The sequence below is a fragment of the Neovison vison genome, chromosome 12, assembly GCF_020171115.1.
Source record: "Neovison vison isolate M4711 chromosome 12, ASM_NN_V1, whole genome shotgun sequence".
Lineage (NCBI taxonomy): Eukaryota > Metazoa > Chordata > Mammalia > Carnivora > Mustelidae > Neogale > Neogale vison.
Genome location: NC_058102.1, coordinates 127,677,765 through 127,699,810, shown reverse-complemented (window position 1 = coordinate 127,699,810; position 22,046 = coordinate 127,677,765). Strand labels below are relative to the sequence as shown.

General features: G+C 37.1%; 1 protein-coding gene across 1 annotated transcript in view; it reads right to left on the bottom strand.

Moving 5' to 3' along the window:
• Positions 1–22,046, bottom strand: part of PLXDC2 (plexin domain containing 2) — a 472,118-nt gene that overhangs the window by 34,856 nt on the left and 415,216 nt on the right. Inside the window, exon 13 of the mRNA XM_044227759.1 lies at positions 13,599–13,759. Coding sequence (XP_044083694.1) covers positions 13,599–13,759 — 161 coding nt within the window. The remainder of the gene's footprint in view (positions 1–13,598; positions 13,760–22,046) is intronic.

Sequence of the window (22,046 nt, the reverse complement as noted above, 5' to 3'; positions counted from 1 at the left end):
GGTGGGGAAAATCTTATAATTGAATAAATTCATTATTATTGTGAAGCAATAATTATTGCTAAATTTAAAATTTCTATTTTCAGCCTTTAGAATTTGAAAAGATTTAAGCATTTATTTTAACAAAGAACAGTTACCAAAGTCATAAGGAGGAAATTACTCAACAGTTGGGTACTGTAAGTAATCTTCTTTTAAAGAGGTAGCAGGAGAGGATTAGATTACCTAATACATATATCATGTACCCAAAATGACATAATTTAGGTTTATAGCTGCCCATCTGAATTTTAGCTCTGCAGGTTTTATTTATTAATTTCATACTTTCATATATTAAGAGCTTCCCTGTGGAGATGTTATATGTAAAAATAAATATATACACATATATCATTTATTTCATGGCCTTCTGCACCATTTGAAATAACTTAGGGGATGGTAATTAAGAAGGAATTTGAGCAGAGAATTCAGGGCAGTAGAAAACATTTTATTCAGTTTTTTTTTTAAATCTTCCCAGTGAAGGGAAGAAAATATTTCATTAAATTAGAAATGCTATTTTAGCTTTAGGAATTTAAATTAAAATGTTACCCAGAAGATTAAATTATAGACAGGCAGCTATTAAAAAAATCTTTATTTTGGTGACTAGTTATACAAGGGAATCACCATGAATTTGAACTGATATCTCAAAAACATTCAGTGAGGCACAGGAAGAAAATTTCAGTGTTTTAGAACGGAAAGTGAGAAAAGAAAACCACAGACTACTAACACTGCCTAATTTTTCTTTTCTTTTTCTTTTTTTTTTTTTTTTAAAGCAAACTAGTTTCAGCGGCGTCTGGGTGGCACAGTCAGTTAAGCGTCTGACTGCTGGGTTCAGCTCAGGTCATGATCTCAGGGTCTTAAGATTGAGCCCCACCTCAGGCTCCTTGCTCAGCATGGAGTCTACTTGAGGTTCTCTCTCCTGCTCCTTCTGCCCCTCCCACTCATGGTTCTCTCTCTAACATAAATAAATCTTAAAAAAAAAAAAAAAAGCAAACAACTTTCACCAATTCTCCCCTATATTTTGCTATTTTTTTTCCCTAGAAATATGTCATTTAATAAGGTGGCTTTTTTAATGAGAGCATCAATCCATCTCAAGTTTTCCTTCGTCTTTATTTCCTCCCAGCTACTCATCAAAAGTGAAAGCCATCTTCTGCCTCCACTGAAAAATGAAAATGGGAAGTATTTTGTTTCAATGAAACATTTTTTAGTTTCCTTTAAGACTGAATAAGATTAAGGAATACCTTGTAGGTAAAACTTAATTATAAAAAACATGTGACTTCCAGATTAAAAAAAGACTCGTGAGTCTATGAGACCATCTATTTATTATATAGACTATCCAACGGATCATGTCTTCCCAATTCCCAAGGGTTATGCATCTAGCAGCTGCAAAGCAAGATGCCAAACTCTGAGTAAACACTTTTTTCCTCCCCAGCAGCAGCCTTTGAATCCTTGCCTGGCTCCTGTCCTCTGGCTTCTTTCCTGGAGGCACTATCGACTGCCAGGAAAAGTTGAGGGCCACAGCTGCCTGTCTTCCTTTAATCATATTCTCCACTGGTCCTTGTTATGCACAAATATTTGTTGGGATGGGGAATCCCTTGAGTGGCAAACTGCTTAAAAGACCATTGTTATATTGCTGCTGTAGGCGGCACAGCCCTCAGCCCAGGACAGGGAGTCCTGGGTTCAAGTCTCAGCTCTGAAATTAGACTTCAAGTGACCCCAGGACACTATTTCACTTTCCCGGGTTTCTTTGTCTACACTGAACTTGACTGTAATAAAGGTGTAGAAAGGACACTTTCCACTTAGGTTCCAGGAACAGATGATTTTGGTGGTTTTGATTAATATGGATTTTATAGTATGGAGAGCTATGCGACTGGGGTGAAGAGATAAGAATCATCGTTCAGAATGTTAACTTTGGTGGCAAGTTGGGTCAAATAATTTTTTTAAAACAAGATTTCATTTTTTTAAAAAAGGATTTTTTTTGTAGCAACATGGATGGGACTGGAAGAGATTATGCTGAGTGAAATAAGTCAAGCAGAGAGAGTCAATTATCATATGGTTTCATTTATTTGTGGAGCATAACAAATAGCATGGAGGACAAGGGGCGTTAGAGAGGAGAAGGGAGTTGGGGTAAATTGGAGGGGGAGGTGAACCACGAGAGACTATGGACTCTGAAAAACAATCTGAGGGGTTTGAAGTGGCGGGGGGGGTGGGAGGTTGGGGTACCAGGTGGTGGGTATTATAGAGGGCACGGCTTGCATGGAGCACTGGGTGTGGTGAAAAAACAATGAATAATGTTTTTCTGAAAATAAATAAATTGAAAAAAAATAAAATAAAATTTAAGAAAAAAAAGATTTTATTTATTTATTTGACAGACAGAGATTACAAGTAGGCAGAGAGGCAGGCAGAGAGAGGGGGGAAGCAGGCTCCCCGTTGAGCAGAGAGTCTGACGCAAGTCTCGATCCCAGGACCCTGAGATTATGACCTGAGCTGAAGGCCGAGGCTTAACCCACTGAGCCACACAGGTGCCCGCAAGATTTCATTTTTTAGAGAAAAAGGGAGAGAGAGAGAGAACAGGTGAGCATGGGGGAGGGGCAAAGGTAGAGGGTTGCCTCTTTTGTAAAACTCAACATTCAATTTGAAAGCCACACCTTGATTAAAATATGTTTATAATCTTTCTCTAGCCAGTAGAATGTAAGCTTCATGAGGGCAAAGATCGTCTCTTGTCCTTTTTGTTTTTCTCTGTAACTTGGGTACTTGGCACATAATAGGAGATCAATGAATTTGAATGAATGAATGAATGGACAACTTATCAAATAGCTTTGTCAGCATTTCCCTCCTCAAGCTTCCAATTTCCTCTTCCTGGTGCTAAAAATTACTTGGTTTTTTATTTTCAAAAAATGTGGAGAGAATCACTTTCTAATCTGCTCTTCTTTCTGCAAGGTTTTCTCTAAAGCCAGCACTGTCCAATAGAAATACTGTTCGCCACATACATAATGTTAGAACTATTTGTAGCCACGTTAAAAAGTAAAACTAAGTGAAATTAATTTTAATTGAGGTATAAATGACAAATAACGTATTAGCTTGAAGTGTATTATATAATGATTCAATATTTGTGTTTATTGTTAAATGATCATAGTAAGTCTAGTTACTGTCTGAAACCATACAAAGTTACAAAATCTTAACTCTTGGATATATCTTATGGCAGTTTTCAAATATACATGACAATATTACTGACTATACTCACCCTGCTGTACATTATATCCCCATGACTTATTTATTTTCCAACTGGAAGTTTGTATCTCTTGACCCCCTTCACCCATTTTATCCACATCTCAACTTCCCTCCCCTCTGGCAACTACCTTTCTGTTCTCTGTATCTATGAGTTTTGTTTGTTCATTTGTTTTTTAAATTCTACATATAAGTGAAATCATATGGAAATTTGTCTTTCTCTGTCTGAGCTATGTCACTTAGCCTAATACCTCAAGGTCCAACCATGTTATCACAAATGGCAAGATTTTAATTTTTATAGTTGAGTAATATTCTATTGTGCATATATATGTAGTATATGTGTATATGCATACATACATACATACCCACACACACAATTCCTCCTTATCTATTCATTCATCAGTAGACTCTTACGTTAACCTATTTCCGTATCTTGGTTATTAGAAATGATGCTGCGATGAATGTAGGGATGTGTGTATCGTTTCAAATGAGCATTTTCATTTTCTTTGGATAAATACCCAGAAGCAGAATTGCTAAATAATATGGTATTTCAATTTAATTTTTTGAGGAAAATTTTTTTGAAAAAACTCCGTACTATTTTGCACAGTGGCTGCACCAATTTACATTCCCAGCAACAGCACACAAGTGTCCTGTTTTTTCTACATCCTGGCCAATATCTGTTATTTCTGTCTTTTTGATAATAGCCATTCTGACAAGTATGAGGTGATATCTCATTGTTCCCTAATTAGTGACGATGAGCATCTTTTCCTGGGCCTCTTGGTTATCTACATGGTTTCTTTGGGAAAATGCCTATTCACTATTAATCAGACTATTTGTTTTTGTTTTGCTACTAAAGTATATGAGCTCTTTATATATTTTGGATATTAACCCCTTAGTGGATATATGATCTGTAAATATTTTCTCCCACTCACAATAGGTTGTCTTTTCATTTTGTTGATGGCTTCCTTTGGTGTGCTTCTTCTTTTTAGTTTTTTGTAGTTTCACTTGTTTATTTTTGCTTTTATTGCCTTTGTTTTTGGGGTCAGTTTCAAAAAGTCATCACCACAACTGATGTCAAGGAGCTTACCACCTGTCTTCTAGACGTTCTTTGGTTTTAGGTCTTACATTCAAGTCCATATTTTTGAGTTAATTTTTTGTGTATCATAAGATAGCAGTCTAGTTTCATTCTTTTGTATGTGGGTGTCCAGTTTTCTCGATACCATTTACTGAAGAGACTGTCCTTTCACTATTGTGTATTTTGCCTCTTTCGATGTAAACTAATTGACTACATATGCATGAGTTTAACTTTTCTGGGCTCGCTATTCTATTCCATTGGTGTCTGTTTTTATATCAATAGTTTGATTGCTATAGCTATATAATATCATTATTTCAAGCCAGGAATATGATGCCTTCAGCTTTGTTCTTCTCTTTCAAGATTGTTTTCACTATTTAGGGTCTTTTGCTATTCCATAAGAATTTTCTGTAAAAAATGCTGGAGAATTGACAATGAATAGGGATTGCATTTAATCTCTAGATTGTTTTGAGTGATATGGACTTTTTACTATAATTTATTCTCTTAATCCATGAGTGCAGAGTATTTATCCATTTATTTGTGTCTTTAATTTTTTTCATCAGTATCTTATAATCATTAGCATACAGGTATTTCATCTCATTGGTTAATTTTTTTCTTAGGAACTTTATTATTTTTAATGCAATTATAAATGGGATTGTCTTCTTAATTTCCTTTTCTGAGTTTGCAGTTAGTGTACACAAGCACAACATATATTTGTGTATTGATTATTTATCCTACAACTTTACTGAATTTGTTTATTCTAACAGTTTTTTGGTGGAATCTTTAGGGTTTTCTATGTATAAGATCATGTCATCCACAACTGGTGACCATTTTACTTCTTCCTTTCCAATATGTATGTCTCTTATTTCTTTTTCTTGTCTAATTGCTCTGGCTAGGATTTTTGATACTATATTGGATAAATGTGGCAAGAATGGGCATCCTTCTCTTGTTCCTGGTCTTAGATGAAAAGCTTTTAGCTTTCCATGTTGAATATGATGTTAACTATAGGATTGTCATATATGGCCTTTATTATGTTGACGTATGTTCCCTTTGTAGCCATTTTTTTGGAGAGTTTTTATCATAAACAGATGTTGAATTTGGTCTAATACTTTTTCTGCATCTCTTGAGATGGTATGATTTTTTCCCTCATTTTGTTTAATGTGGTGTATAATGTTGATTGATTTGCAAATGCTGAACCATCGTTATATCTCTGGAACAAATTCTACCTCATCATGGTGTATGATTGCTTTAATGTATTGTTGAATTTGGTTTGCTAATATGTTGTTGAGGATTTTTTGCATCAATATTCACTGGAGTATTGGCCCAGGATTTTCCTTTTCTGTGGTGTCTTTGTCTGCTTCTGGTATCACAGTAATCCTAGCTTTGTAAATGAGTTTGGAAGCATTCCCTCTTTAATTTTTTGCAAGAGTTTAAGAAGGATATGTATTAAGTCTTCTTAAAATATTTAGTAGAATTTACCAGTGAAATTGTCTTAACCTGAAATTTGGTTTGTAGTAAGATTTTTGATTGCTGATTCAATCTTCTTAACTAGTAATTAGTCTATTCAGATTGTGTAATTCTTCATGATTCAGTCTTTGAGGATTGTATGCTTCTAGGAATTTATCCACGCTTCTAAGCTGGTGTATAATTGTTCATAGTAGTGTCTTATCATCCCTTTTATTTCTGTGGTATCAGTTGTAACTTCTCCTCTTTTATTTCTGATTTATTTGAGCTCTCTTGGTAAGTCTAGCTAAAGATTTGTCAAATCTATTTATCTTTTCAAAGTACCAGCTTATTGATCCTTTCTTCTGTCTTTTTAGTCTCTACTTCATATTTGTGCTTTTGTTATTTCTTCCATTCTACTAACTTTAGGCTCTGTTGGTTTTTCTTTTTCTAGTTCCTTTAGGTGTAAAGGTATACTGTTTATTGAGATTTTTTTTTTTTTTTTTTTTTTTTAGTTAGGCTTGTTTTAGTATGAACTTAGAATTCCCTCTTAGAACTGCTTTGCTGCATCCCATAGATTTTAGTGTGTTTTACTTCCATTTTCATTTGTCTCAATTTTTTTTTTTAATTTCTCCACTGCCCCTTTGGTTTTTCAGTAGATATTGTTTAATCTTCACTTACTCATGATTTTTCCAGTCATTTATTGAGGCTTTGTGGGAGGGTGCAAGTGTCGGGCATATCTACTGGCTTTAGTGGGGCAGCAAGAAAGTGTAGGGCTTGGGGATGCCCACTGGCTTTAGCAAGGCAGTGGGAGGGGCTGGGGCATGCCTGCTGCTTTTGAAGGGAAGGGAGGCAGTGCAGGGACTGTGAGCCCCTACCGGCACCAATAAGGTATTGAGAGGGTGCAAAAATGGTGCTTACCAGCATTACCATTTCTGGAGGGAGTCCCCAAAACTCCTTCAATGCTTTCAGATGGGAAAATGAATCTCCTTCACATATAGTTTAGGTGCTTTTCAAATTGCTGCTGCTATGGTGGGCCCTGGAGTGATGAGTCTGTGTGTGAGCCTTTTAAGATCAGTATGTTAGTTCCCTATAGACTTTTAGGTCTCCTGGATGGCAGCCCTATTGGTTTTCAAAGACAGATGTTTTAGGAATTCATCTTTATGATGCAGATCTCAAGGGTTAGGGTGCCTGATACGGGGCAGAGACCCCAAGCTCCTAAAGAAGTTCTGGATTTGTGAGATCTCTCCTGACTGTAAGTCGCCATGTTGGGCGTGGGGCTTTTGGTAAGCATGGTTTTCCTTGTCTACCTGTCTCCATATGGTGCTTTTATAATTTGTTGTGAAGGAGCTGTTCCACAGTTTTCCAGGTCTTTTTCATAGAGAATTGTTCTACAGGTTCAGGGTGTCCGTGGGAGAAGATGAGTTCAGGATCCTCCTGTGCTGCTATCTTGGACCACCCCCCAAGTCAATTTTAATAATATATTTTAGTTAACCCAATATCCCCAAGATATTTTCATTTTAACATGTAATTAATATAGAAATTATTAATGAGCTCCTATACATTCTTTTCTCAGAAACTTCAAATCTGGTGAGTATTTTATATGCACCCCAGTTCAAACTAGTCACATTTCTTTTTTTCTTTTTTCTTTTTTTTTAAGATTTTATTTATTTATTTGACAGACAGAAATCACAAGTAGGCAGAGAGGCAGGTACAGAGAGAGGGGGAGGCAGGCTCTCTGCTGAGCAGAGAGCCTGATGTGGGGCTCGATCCCAGGACCCTGGGATCATGACCTGAGTCGAAGGCAGACGCTTTAACCCAATGAGCCACCCAAGCACCCCAGACACATTTCAAGTGCTCAATTGCCACTCAGGGCTAGTGGCTACCACACTGACAGCTCAGCTCTATACCCTTCTTTCCTCTCATCCTCAGGATAAGAATTATATTCTATATAAAGTTAAGCCTCATTGCTCTGCATTATCTTAGTGTCCTCGTGAGAGGCATTGTGCCTATAATTTTTGCTTTCTTCCCTATCATCTTTAAATGAGCCCTTTGTTCAGATTGCTTTCTCCATGAGGGTGTGTTCAGTAGTACTTTACAGCATCAGCAGCATGATGTAGTATTCTTAGTTTTTGCTTTACAAAAAAAAAACCTTTAATATTTTACTCATAGAATCTACTTTCCAAGATATCGGTCACCTTTATCATTAGGTTCTTATTCATTTATCTTCATTTTTATTAGTAGAGAACAATCAAATCTGGACATAAATATTAGCCATTGTTTAAAAGACTAAGAAAAATCAAGGGCAGTATTCAACATAAATTCTTTCATTAAGATTACTCGTCTAAAGCAATTTGTTTATAGTCCACACAGAATTCTTTCGTGGGGATTCTTTTTCATGTGATTTCTACTGTAGAATATTATTTTCTTGACCTTCAGCTAGATTTATTTTATGCATCTTAGTTAAAAATCTTAAATTGTGATATGTTTAAGTAACAGTGTAAACATTTATCTCTGTAACCCATATTCATGCAACAATGAAATTTATTATAAATCACAGAATCTATGCCTCGAAATGTTCAGCAAACACTAATGTAGAATCTAAGGCATATTTAATTCTTCCAAAGAGACAGTAGTTTTATTAAAATCTATTTAAAATTAAGGTGCATGCGATTATTTGAATATTTGTTCTCTGCTATTTTGTTTCAAGATAATAAACTTAATTTTAAAAAAAGATTTTAAAGTACATTAGTCATTCTTGTGTCATATGATGGGTTTTGGTAAAAATCAGGTGTCTTTTTGAAAATTAGTGAGAAAAGTCAGGTAAACACAAAATGGAAGTCATCTAGTAAAAAGTTAAAGAAAATATTCAGCATAAAATGTGAAGAGGATGATGGAGGAATAGAAGGTAAGTTCAGGAAAAATAGACTAGTCCGCCAGACTGAGTAAACACTGAATGTCTTAGGAGAAAGAAACTCTTACATATGACCCCCGTATATGACGACAGAGGATATGAACAATTTAATTGTTTAATTGCACAATATACAAGGTGCTGACCTGCTTTATCACAAGGACTTCTTGACTTTCGTCTAGTTTTCCCTTCATTTTAGTTATTTTATTGCCTTTTGTCACATTCACTTAGTATTCCATTTAAGGATTTATTTCTAGATTTTAATTCCCATTTTATCCCATCTTTTCCCCTATTAAATATGACTTTTAAAAACTAAAGCCCAGGGGGCACCTGGGTGGCTCCATCTGTTAAGCATCTTCCCTTGGCTCAGGTCATGATTCCAGGGTCCTGGGATGGAGCTCCATGTCAGGCTCCCTGCTTAGTGAGGAGTCTGCTTTTTCTCTTCTCCTTCTGCCCCTCTCTTCATGCTCTCTCTCTCTCTCTTAATAAATAAATAAAATCTTAAAAAAAAAGGATAAATCCCATTTAAAAGTACTTTGTATGAGGGAGAGGGTTTGTGTCCATAAAATGCACAATAACTGGTATATATTTTCTACAAGAACAAAGCAGATGATAACAGCCATTGTCATTCCCTTCACTAAAAGGAGACAAGAGCAACAAGAGCTACACAAATGGGTTACAAATCCAGACAATGATCTTTGGCAATATTTCAGTGCCATTAAATGGCTTATTGCCTTCTTTTGATTTTACTTTTAAGAATCTATTCTGAGGACATAATCTATATCCTCCTATGTTTTTACACAGCACTTGAGGAAAGCCCTCTACACACAAAGAGGCAGCATGGCCCAGTGGTTGAAGATATGGTCTCTAGAGAGCCAGGGCTCAAATTCTGACTCCACCACTAGGCTAAATTCATGATGTTGAGCAAGTTACTTAAATGTTGTGTCTCAGTTTCATCATCTATGATATGAAATAAAAAGATAATCTTTATTTACCCTATGGTCTTTGTGAGGATTAAATGAGGTAGTAAGTATAAATCACTTCTACTAGGTGAATTCATTAAGTGTTCACTATTACTGTCATTACTGTCATAACAGGGCTAACTATAATAGCAAAAATAACAACAACAAGAAAAAGGAAGAGCCCCAGTGCTCCATAATATGAGATTGGTTGCATAAACTCTGGTCTATCCATTCAAGGGCAAAGTCATTACATTTCATCACAGTATATACACTGTGTAGCACAGGAACTAAGACCTATAAACATTCGATGCAATCTGAATTTCATTATGAAAAACACACAAGATACACACTGGGTTAACATTTTAATATCACAAAAATGCAATGTGTATTACGGTCAAGGGCCTGTCACAGTGTAATGGGTAGAGTATAATGCATCTCACATTTGATGCAGTTTGTGTTTGGCAGAAGGATAACCTTCCAAAGATATGTGTGTCTGAATAGCTAAAATCTGCCAATGCTACCTTCTACAGGAAAAGGAACTTTGTAGATGGGATTAAATTAAGGAGTTTGAGATGGGGAGATTATCCTGGATTGTCCAAATGAGCCCTTGCAAGGGGTCTTGCAAGAAGGAGGCAAAGGGATTTAGAGTTTTAGTTGATATGATGGCAGAAGCAGAGTTGGGGATGATTAGAAGGGCCAGGAGTCAAGAAATGCATGCAAACTCTAGCAGCTGAAGACAGTAAACAACTTCTGAAATCTCTAGAAGGAACCAGGCTTGCTAACACCTTGACTAATTCTACACTTCCGACCTCCAGTGAGACTAATTACACCAGTGAGACTAAATCTGGACTTCTGACCTCTAAACCTGTTAAGATAATAAGTATGTATTGTTTTAAGCTCCTGGATTTGTGGTAATTTGTTACAGCAGCAATAGGAACCTAATATATAGTCAAGTAAGGCTCTTTTCTACTTCTAGGAAATGTTAGTACTTTCTGAATACCACCTGACAGCATAAGAGACAATCAATAAAGGCTACTGACTAAACACTGAATGGAATATTATACAGCCACCAAAATGTTTACAAATGAAAAAATGTTATTTAAAAAAAAACAGTTTGCATTTTGGGGAAATCACAGTTAACTAACTGGGCAAACACCAAATTCTGCATACAAAAATTCCAGTAGAAAATAAATTAAAATAGTGATAGTGATTGTTTCCACATGTTGGCCCTATAAAGCTGACTCAACTTTTTCTTCTTTACATTTCTGCAAATTTTCTATAATGAGCAGGTATTGTTTTCATAATGGGAGAAAGCACATCAATTTCATTTAAAAAGCAGACAGCAGTATAATGAGGCACATGAAAAGCAATTTACATAATATTGGTAAATACAATCTTTTTATGCACCAATGACTCTAATTTAACTAGTAATTCAAAACCTTCAAATTCCTGGGTCTAGCATGTCAGTTACTGTGAAGTCATGATGGGTCTGTGTTTTGAATTTGTCAACATGGGTCAGCTTTAATAATAATAAAGCTAAGATTATCATCTTCAAAAAATCACCTGCTGACCAGCTACAGTGAGCTACATGGGGATAGCAAGCAGGGTGTCAAGGATTTATATAGAAATTGGCTGTTGACACAATGGGAAGGAAAAAGGCAAAGGGAAGAAAAGCTCAGGAACCTGCAGAATGATTCTGTTTACTTGAGTGTAGAAAGATAAGAGAAATCTTTCTACAACTGTGGCTCTTTGACCTTAGAGAAACCATTCCACCACTCTGAGTGTCAGTCTCTTCCTTTGTGTTATGAGGGCACAGAACAAAACTATCTTTAAGATGAATGCCAAAAAAACCCCCCCAATACCCACAAAAAAACAAGAAACAAACACAAAAATAAAAAAACTTTCACTATTCTTCAGTCTCACTTTATATTTCCACAGGGATTGCTATGCACCGATGTGAACTGGGTCCTCTGCACTGTGCAAATGGCCAATTCCATCACCATCAGATATTTCACAGTGTCTTCATTTTTACAGTGTCAGAAAATAGACTGCATGGTGCATTAAAGGCTTCAATAAGTAAGGGGTTATAGCAGCAGCTTGATGTCTGCTTAGTCACCGAAGCCTTGTAGCTTGTCACTTGTCAACTGTTTGAGGAATGCATTCATGACCCAGGAAACTTTCCTACTTTCTTCCATGAAAGGAAGCAACTTGGCAAAACTTAAAAAACAGCTTTCCAACTAAATGAAATGCTTGATAATTTCACAATTATTTTGATTTTAAATGAGGATGCCATTTCTAGAATACATATGTGAAATTTTAATGGAAGCTCGAAATCTCAAAGGATTTTTTTTCCCCAGAAAATATTGATAGAGTACCTCTTATTCGAAGGAAGCTTTATAGTTTAATCCAAATATTAAGGAACTTTTAAGTCAGTAGGAGGGGGATGAATCAGGTTCATAGTTAATTCTAATGTGAAACAGAAAGGTAAATGCCATAGAAAGACATGAATGAATTATAATGGATAGAATTTCAGAGGAGGAAGAGAGATCATGTCCAGCTTCCAGAAAGAGATGGTTCAGGGAAGCTTAGGGGATACATGGCATCGAAGGTGTTCAAATCCTGAATTCAAGAACTGGGATGGCAAGAGAGGGCTTTGTTGGTGGAGGAAACAGAATAAACAAAGTCTTGATGGCATGGAAAATTTGGAGCATGTATAGAAAAAAGTAAAAAGGGAAATTTGGTGATACTGTCATCTCCAGGTGGAAGATGTATGGGATAAAGATCAAAATGATGGACAAGATCTAGACACCAAGGCCTTGAATGCCAACCTAAGGAGACTTCATTTTAGTCTACAGACAGCTGAGAACCATATAGGACTTTTGAGAAGTTATTTAACTGATTAGCTTTCATCTCTCCCTCTTAAAAGGAACAAAGGTAATTCTGTAGTTTAAAATTCATGATGATTTCTCATTCAACAAGTGAACAAAATTCGAATCCACCCTTCTGTATGCCACCCAATGAGTTGGAAAAGATGTCAGATTTACAGTTTTGAAACTCTAAGGGGGGGGAAGATTTCCTCTATTGCTTTACTATTTCTTTGGGGTTGGAAGAGCAGTAGCCCTATTAAGATGTTGGAATGAAAGCTGCACACATGATGTCCCAGGAATTCCAACTGACTGGGGCATAGAATGGGACATGAACTTTATCCAGTGCCCTCCCAGCATCCTAATTTCAGGCCTTTTGGACATCAAGGCTTGGCTTTGGATCCTTTAGCACAGCTCCTGGTCTTCCTCCCTGATTGTTCTTGGGAATTGGCACTAAATCTACATTTTGTACATGAAAAGAGAACACCAGTTCAGCACAGTGCTCTCTCTGTGGCTGAGTGTGCGTGTGTGCCCACATGTGCAGGCACATTCATATATAAACATATAAATATACACACATTACACAAAATGGTGATGGCACATACCCTTATCTTTTTGTTCTAACTGTTACATCTTATTGTTATTTTGTAGTGAAAGCTCTATTTTTCCTAAATGGTTGACATCATGTCCACCATATTGTATTATGAATCCAGCCAATACTCAATTAGTATTTACTGATCAAAAATACATCCAAGCCAAGTCCTGCAGCCTCCAGTACCTGCTGAATTTCTTTCTACGATCAGGTGAACAGCTGGCCTAACAGGACAAAAACATTATGATTTCTATTTTTCTTCAGAACTGCAAAAGGCAAGATAGCTTAGCTTATTTCTTTAAAAGCTCCTGAGATAAGTGAACTTATCACATGAAAGCAATCTATCAATATGCTCGTGTGGGCGCGCATGTGTGAAACCCGTCTGCTCGCGATGGCAAAATGCAGAAGTCAGGTGCTGCATATTAAATACAGGTGATGTTAGCAAATACACGGAGTTCATCCAGCAGCTTGGATTTCATGTGTCATGCCCAACACTTACCTCAATAAAGAAAATGCTGGCTGCTGATGTTGGATGGTGATACATATAGACGGTCACGAGAATGGCTGCGACTATAATGAGGACCAGGATGAGAATTCCAACAATGAGGCCAGCATGAAGGGTGCCCCCTTTCTTCTCGGCTGCGCTGTCATCTGTAGAAGCTGAAAGAACAGCACAGCTGTCACAACGTTCATGTGTGTGCTTTCAGGTTTGCATTTTCATTAGAGGAGGTGTTTATAGTTTCCATAAAATACCATTAGAACGTTTTCTTTTACTTTCTGTACATCTCTTCCTTTCCATGACACCAGTTTTAGAAGTCTGATGCTCTTTATTTGGGCAATGAAAAATCCATGCTATTTATGATTAAAAATACATTTATAGTTGTGTTTTAATTTATAGTGCAATAATCAAAATTAATAGCCTTTATTCTAACAGTACTGTGGAAAATCTAAAACTCTAATTAACTATATAATAAATTTAACTTTGATTTTTCTCATTAGACCATGCCACTTTTACCTATGGAAAAATTGATTACTGTTTGAAAGTTCCTCTCTCATCTTCTGGAAATTTCATATTGCAGAGTTTAACTTTCTAGCCCAGAAAGTCCGTGCATTTTCAGAAAGTCTGTGCATGAGTTCAAAAGCTAATTTTCAAAATCTTTTTTAAACTGAAATGCTCTTTAAAAGAGTAACAGATGGACGTAAATGACCCTCAGATAGTTTTATCACCATCTCAAGAGAACACACAGAATATCAAAATATTCCACTATGCCACAAACCAATATCATTTGGTCTTTTACTGAGATGTTTTCCACTGTGACACCCATTTTCACAGAATCAGGAAAAATAAATTAAATTTCTAAAGTAATAATTGCCAACCCAAAGTCAGTCAACCAAATAAAGCTAATCTCTAAATTCTTCTCTTGTTCTTAAATTCTGCAATCTTTGATGACTACTCAGGTATTTGATCTTAAATTATATGTAGCAGGTAACTGTTTATGTGCATACTATGACTGATTATTTTGAACCATTAGAAAAATTGCTTAATATTCAAAAAAGTTCTACAGCAGTAGATTCCTAATCTTTTTTTTTTTTAAGATTTTAAAATTTATTATTTATTTGACAGACAGAGATCACAAGTAGGCAGAGAGGCAGGCATAGAGAGAGGAGGAAGCAGGTCCCTGCTCCCTGCTGAGCAGAGAGCCTGATGCGGGGCTTGATCCCAGCATCCTGGGATCATGACCAGAGCTGAAGGCAGAGGCTTTAACCCACTGAGCCACCCAGGTGCCCCTAGATTCCTAATCTTTTCATTATTAATCTGCATCTTTGTTGTAAACATTATTTTTGTCTACTGAACCTCATTTAATAAGCACTGATTTATTTCTCTTATTTTAGATTTTTTGCTAATAAAAAGCAAACGTGACGCCCTCTCAGAATGTGTGGTCAATGTGAAGTAACAGAATTCCAGATAAAGCAAAGAAACATGACTTCCTGTTCTTCAAACTTTCCCTTACATAACTAAAATTCATTGTTGAAAGAAAATACAATTTAAACAGTAATTCATTATATAAAAATTCACTCACAGAGAGGATTTTGGGAAGAAGGAAGAGTATAAATATCAGGGATCTGTCTCCCTTTGCAGACAGTAAGTCTACTGGCAGAATGTGTCTGACAACTATCTTGGTACTCTGGACTCTTATCAAAGCCTTGCAACTTTCAGGAGAAAGGCTTGGACTGCAAATTATGGTTAATTTCAATTTCAGCTCTTAGTATAGTAGTGGCTACCCATCCTCCACCCCTCAGTCATGTGGCAGGCAGCTGCACATGTGTTCCTGAAGTAGCAGACAGGAACCAGGGCAGGCAAAAAGCACCCTGTCCTCCAGATATCAGGGGTCTGTGTTCTGACCACTGATGGTGCTTCTCATCACAGAGGCACAAAGATGTAGCCATTGGTTTCTTGTACCTTCCTAAATTGTTGCAAACCCTTCCCCCTCTGGCTGAAGTAATTTCCAAGAGATTTAGAGAGTCAGGGCTCTTTTCACCCTCTTCCACTTCATTTTTCTCTTTTTCCACTTTTGGGAGCTAGACAGTAAAGACTAGGACATTCAAAAACAACTGCATGTATGGGGGAAAATTAGACAGTGAGGGCACATGCCTAGGAAATGGCTCAGAAAAGACCTGAAAAGACATTAAGATTACACCTCAGGCTGATCCTCAGCTAGAGATAGTCTGCAACAACAATAACAACATATAAGACAATCAACAATAAACAAAAACAATGTCAAAAAGCAGCAAGCTATGGGGAAGGGGAGGGGGAGAATCTGATTTCCAGAGTTACCACATTATTAGATTCAAATGTTCAGTTTCTAGCAAAAATTCACAAAACATGCAAAGAAACAAGAAAGTATGGTTCATTGAAAGGAAAAAAGAAATCAACAGAAACCATTCCTGAAAAAGAACTGACAGCAGTATAATAGAGTTTAAAATAATTGTCTTGAAGATGCTCAAAAAACCAAAAGAAGATGGGGACAGAGTCAAGAAAACAATGTGTGAACAAAATGAAATATTAACACAGAGATAGAAAAGTGAAAGAAGCAGAAAGAAATTCTGGAGCTGAACATATACAGTAACTGAAATGAAAAATTCACCAGAGTGATTCAAAGGCAGAATTGAGAAGGCAGAACAAAGAACCAGTGGATTTGGAAGACAGGACAGTGGAAATCACTGACATTGAGGGACAGAAAGAAAAAGAGCTGAGGGGCCATCATGTAGATCAACATGCACACTGCAGGAGTCCAGAAAGGAGGGACAGAGAGAATATTTTAAGAAATAATGGCTCCAAACTTCCCAGAGTTGATAAAAGACATGAATATAAACATCCATGAATCTCAAGGAACTCCAGTAAAATGAACTCAAAAAGACCCACACTGAGATTCATTATGACCAAAGTTTTGAAAATCAAAGTCAGAGAGAATCCCTAAGATAACAAAAAAGAAAAGAGTGAGGAAGGAGCAAGATGGTGGCGGAGTAGGAGACCGAAATATCATCAGGTCCCAGGAGTTCAGCTCAATAGTTATCAAACCATTTTGAACATCTACCAACTCAATAGGAGACAGGGAAAAAAAAAAAGCAGCAATTCTAGGATCAGAAAAGCAACCACTTTCTGGAAGGTAGGACAAGTGGAAAAGTTAATCCGAGACGATAAGTGGGAAGAGAGACTGCGGAGGGAGGGGCCAGCTCCCAGCAAGTAAGAGAGCACTGGAGCACAAAACTGGAACTTTTAGAAGTCAGCTCCACCAAGGGAAGTTGTTCCCAAGGTTTAGTGGGTGGTAGAGCCCTCCCAGGGACAGTGTGGTCTCCTCCTGCTGGAACACAGAAAGACCAGGGTGCCTGAATGTGGCAGAGTTGCCATGTATCAGAGCAGGGAAGCTGGCTGCAGAGACGGAGCAGAGCAGGGGGCTCTCAGCTCGAGGTTACCTTAAACTGTGATCCGAGGCACTGTCGTACCACTGCTTTTCCAGCAGGGACCCCACAAGTGGCAGATCCGGACAGACTCCCCCCACCCCCACTTTCCTCCTCCGGGAGGAATGGCACAGGAGTGCATTGCAGCAATCTGCTCGGTTTGGAAACTCCAAACAGGGCCATGCAACAGAGATAGAAATGCTTGGTCACAGGCCTGGTGAGCTCAGAGCATAGCCAGAGACCAGGGAGATGGGAGGGACTGACTGCTTTTCTCTGAGGGCGCACTGAGGAATGGTGCCCTGAGCACTGGGCTCCTACGGGGCTGGAGATTGGGAGGCCGCCATTTTCATTCTCCTCCTCCAAAGTAGTATGGAAAGTATTCAGGAAACAAAAGCTCCCGAGAGTGAACCTGCACAGATTACTTAGCCTGGTCCCTGACAAGGGTGGAGCAATTCCGCTTCAGGCAAAGACATGTGAGAATCACTGCAACAGGCCCTTCCCCCAGAAGATCAGCAAGAATATCCAGCCAAGACCAAGTTCATGGATCAATGAGAACTATGGAACTCCAGAGCTAGAGGAAAGCAACACATAGAATTCATGGCTTTTTCGCCCGTGATCCTTTAGTCTTTCAAAAGTAAATTTTTTTGAATTTTATTTTTTTCTTCTTCTATTTTTAAACATTTTTCCTCTTTCCTACTTTAATGATTTTTAAACTATTTTATCTTATCAATACCTTTTTAAAAATCTTTTAAAATTTTTATAGTTATAGTCACATTTTATCCCTGTATTTTATCCCTGTATTTAACCTTATTTTTTTGTATACATAGAGGGTTTTTTTTCCTTTAAAAATTTGGAATACAATTTCTTCTAAAAGATCAAAATATACCCTAAATCTAGCGCATAGCTTTAGTCTAGTCTCCAGTCTGATCACATTCTTTCCTCTTTTTTTTTCTTTTTTCAACCAACTTCTTATCTTTTCAATTAATTTTTAGAATCTTCTATAATTTTCATCTTTATAGTCATATTCCATCCCTTCATCATGTTTACCCTTATTTTTGTATATATATAAGTTTTTCATTCTTTAGAATTTGGGAGGTAGTTTCCTCTAACAGACCAAAACACACGCAAAATCAAGTGTGTGGCTCTGTTCTATTCACCAGATATATATACATACACACACACACACACAAAAATATTAATATATATATTTTTCTTTTCCCCCCCTTTACTTCTCCCCCAGGATTTGGGTCTCTTCTGATTTGATTAGTGTTTATTTTTCTGGGGTCATTGCTACCCTTTTAGCATTTGTTCTCTCATTTATCTATTTTTATCTAGATAAATTGACAAGATAGAAAAAGCACCACCACCAAAAAAAAAAAAAAAGAAAGGAAGAAAGAAAAAAAAAAGAATTAAGAAGCAGTACCAATGGCTAGGGATCTAATCAATAGGGACATTAGTAACATGTCAGAACTAGGGTTCAGAATGACAATTATCAAGGCACTAGCTGGGCTCAAAAAAAGCATGGAATACAATAATAGTAGGGGATTTTAACACTCCCCTTACTGAAATGGACAGAACATCTTAGCTAATCAATAAGGAAATAAGGCTTTAAATGACATGCTGGATCAGATGGACATCACAGATCCATTTAGAACATTCTATCCCCTAACAACAGAATACACATTCTTCTCTAGTGCACACAGAACATTCTCAACCTGGGTCACAAATCAGGTCTCAACTGGTACCAAAAGATTGGGGATCGTACCCTGCATATTTTCAGACCACAATGATCTGAAGCTAGAATTCAGTCACAAGAGGAAAGCTGGAAAGAGCTCAAATACATGGAGGCTAAAGAGCATCCTACTAAAGAATAAATGGCTCACCAGGAAATTAAAGAAGAATTAAAAAGATTTATGGAAACTGGGGCGCCTGGGTGGCTCAGTGGGTTGAGCCGCTGTCTTCGGCTCAGGTCATGATCTCAGGGTCCTGGGATCGAGCCCCGCATCGGGCTCTCTGCTCAGCAGGGAGCCTGCTTCCTCCTCTCTCTCTACCTGCCTCTCTGCCTGCTTGTCATCTCTATTAAATAAATAAATAAAATCTTTAAAAAAAAAAGATTTATGGAAACAAATGAAAATGAAACACAATTGTTCAAAATCTTTGGGACACAGCAAAGGCAGTCCTGAGAGGAAAGTATATAGCAATACAATCCTTGCTCAAGAAACAAGAAAGGTCTCAAGTACAAGCCTAACCCTATACCTAAAGGAGCTGGAGAAAGAACAGCAAAGAAAGCCTAAACCCAGCAGGAGAAGAGAAATCATAAAGATCAGAGCAGAAATCAATGAAATAGAAAAAGAATAGAAAAAGAATTTTTTCTGCAAAAGAATAGCAGAAAAAATAAACAAAACTAGGAGCTGGTTCTTTGAAAGAATTTATAAGATTGATAAGCCTCTGGCCAGACTTATCAAAAAGAAAAGAGAAAGGACCCAAATAAATAAAATCATGAACTAAAGAGGAGAGATTACAAACAACACCAAAGAAATACAAACAATTATAAGAGCATATTATGAGCAACTATATGCCAGCAAATTTGAAAATCTGGAAGAAATGGATGCATTCCTAGAGACATATAAAATACCAGAGCTGAACCAGGAAGAACTAAAAAACCTGAACAGACCCACAACCAGTAAGGAGATTGAAGCAGTTATCAAAAGTCTTCCAACAAACAAAAGCCCGGGGCCCAGGGCTTCCCAGTGGAATTCTACCAAACATTTAAAGAAGAATTAATACCTATTCTCCTGAAACTGTTCCAAAAAATAGAAATGGAAGGAAAACTTCCAAACTCATTTTATGAGGCCAGAATTACCATGATCCCCAAACCTGACAAAGACCCCATCAAAAAGGAGAATTACAGATCAACATCCCTGATGAACATGGTTGCAAAAATTCTCACCGAAATACTAGCTAATAGGATCCAACAGTACATTAAAAGGACTTTTCACCACGAAAATGTAGGATTTATTCCTGGGATGCAAGGTTTGTTCAACACTCACAAATCAATCAATGTGACATAATACATTAATAAAAGAAAAAACAAGAACTATACGATACTCTTAATAGATGTTGAAAAAGCATTTGACAAAGTACAGCATCCTTTCCTGATCAAAACTCTTCATAGTGTAGGCATAGAGGGTACCTACCTCTGTATCATCAAAACCATCTATGAAAAACCCACAGTGAATATCATTCTCAGTGGGGAAAAACTGAGAGCTTTTCCCCTAAGGTCAGGAACACAGCAGGGATGTCCACTATCACCACTGCTATTTGACATAATACTAGAAATCCTAGCCTCAGCAATCAGACAACAAAAGAAATAAAATGCATCTGAATCCACAAATAAGTCAAACTCTCCCTCTTTGCAGATGATATGATACTTTATGTGGAAAACCCAAAAGACCACTTCAAAAGTGCTAAAATTCATACAGGAATTCAGTAAAGTGTCAGAATATAAAATCAATGCACAGAAATCAGCTGCATTTCTATACACCAACAGCAAGACAGAAAAGAAAAATTAAGGAGTTGATCCCATTTACAATTGCACCCAAAACCATAAGATACCTAGGAATAAACCCAACCAAAGAGGCAAAGAATCTGTACTTGAAAACCATAAAGTACTCATGAAAGAAATTGAGGAAGACACAAAGAAATGGGAAAATGTTTCATGCTCATGGATTGGAAGAACAAACATTGTGAAAGTGTCTATGCTAACTAATGACATTTACACATTTAATGCAATCTCTATCAAAATACCATCAATGGTTTTCAAAGAAATGGAACAAATAATCCTAAAATTTATATAAAACCAGAAAAGACCCCAGAAAGCCAGAGGAATGTTGAAAAAAAAAAAAAGCCAAAGTTGACGGCATCATAATTCCAGACTTCAAGCTCTATTACAAAGCTATAATTAATCAAGGCTGTATGGTAGTAGCACAAAAACACACATAGATCAATGGAACAAAATGGAGAGCCCAGAAATGGACTCTCAACTCTATGATCAACTAATCTTCAACAAAGCAGGAAAGAATGTCCAACAGAAAAAAGGCAGCCTCTTCAACAAATGGTGTTGGGATAATGGAACAGTCACATGCAGAAGAATGAAACTAGATCATTTCCTTATACCACATACAAAAATAGACTCAAAATGGATGAAAGACCTCAATGTGAGACAGGAATCCATCAAAATCCTTAAGGAGAACACTGGCAGCAACCTCTTCAACCTCAGCCGCAACACCTCCTTCCAAGAAACATTGCCAAAAGCAAGGGAAGCAAGGGCAAAAATGAACTATTGGGACTTCAGCAAGATTAAAAGCTTTTGCACAGTAAAGGGAACAGTCAACAAAACCAAAAAGAAAACTGACAGAATGGGAGAAGATATTTGCAAACGACATATCAGATAAGAAGCAGTATCCAAAATCTATAAAGAACTTATCAAACTCAATACCCAAAGAACAAATAATTGAATCAAGAAATGGGAAGAAGACATGAACAGATATTTCTGCAAAGAAGACATCCAGATGGCCAACAGACACACGAAAAAGACACACATCAACATCACTCAGTATCAGAGAAATACAAACCAAAACGACAATGAAATACCACCTCACAGCAGTCAGAATGGTTAAAATTAACAAGTCAGGAAATGACAGATGTTGGCGAGGATACAGAGAAAGCGGAACTCTCCCATACTTTTGGTGTGAATGCAAGCTGGTGCAGCCACTGTGGAAAACAGTATGGAGATTCCTCAAAACATTGAAAATAGAGGTACCCTATGACTCAGCAATCACACTACTGGATATTTACCCTAAAGATACAAATGTAGTCATCTGAAGGGGCACATTCACCTGAATGTTTATAGCAGCAATGTCCACAATAGCCAAACTATGGAAAGAGCCTAGATGTCAATCAACAGATGAATAGATAAAGAGGATGT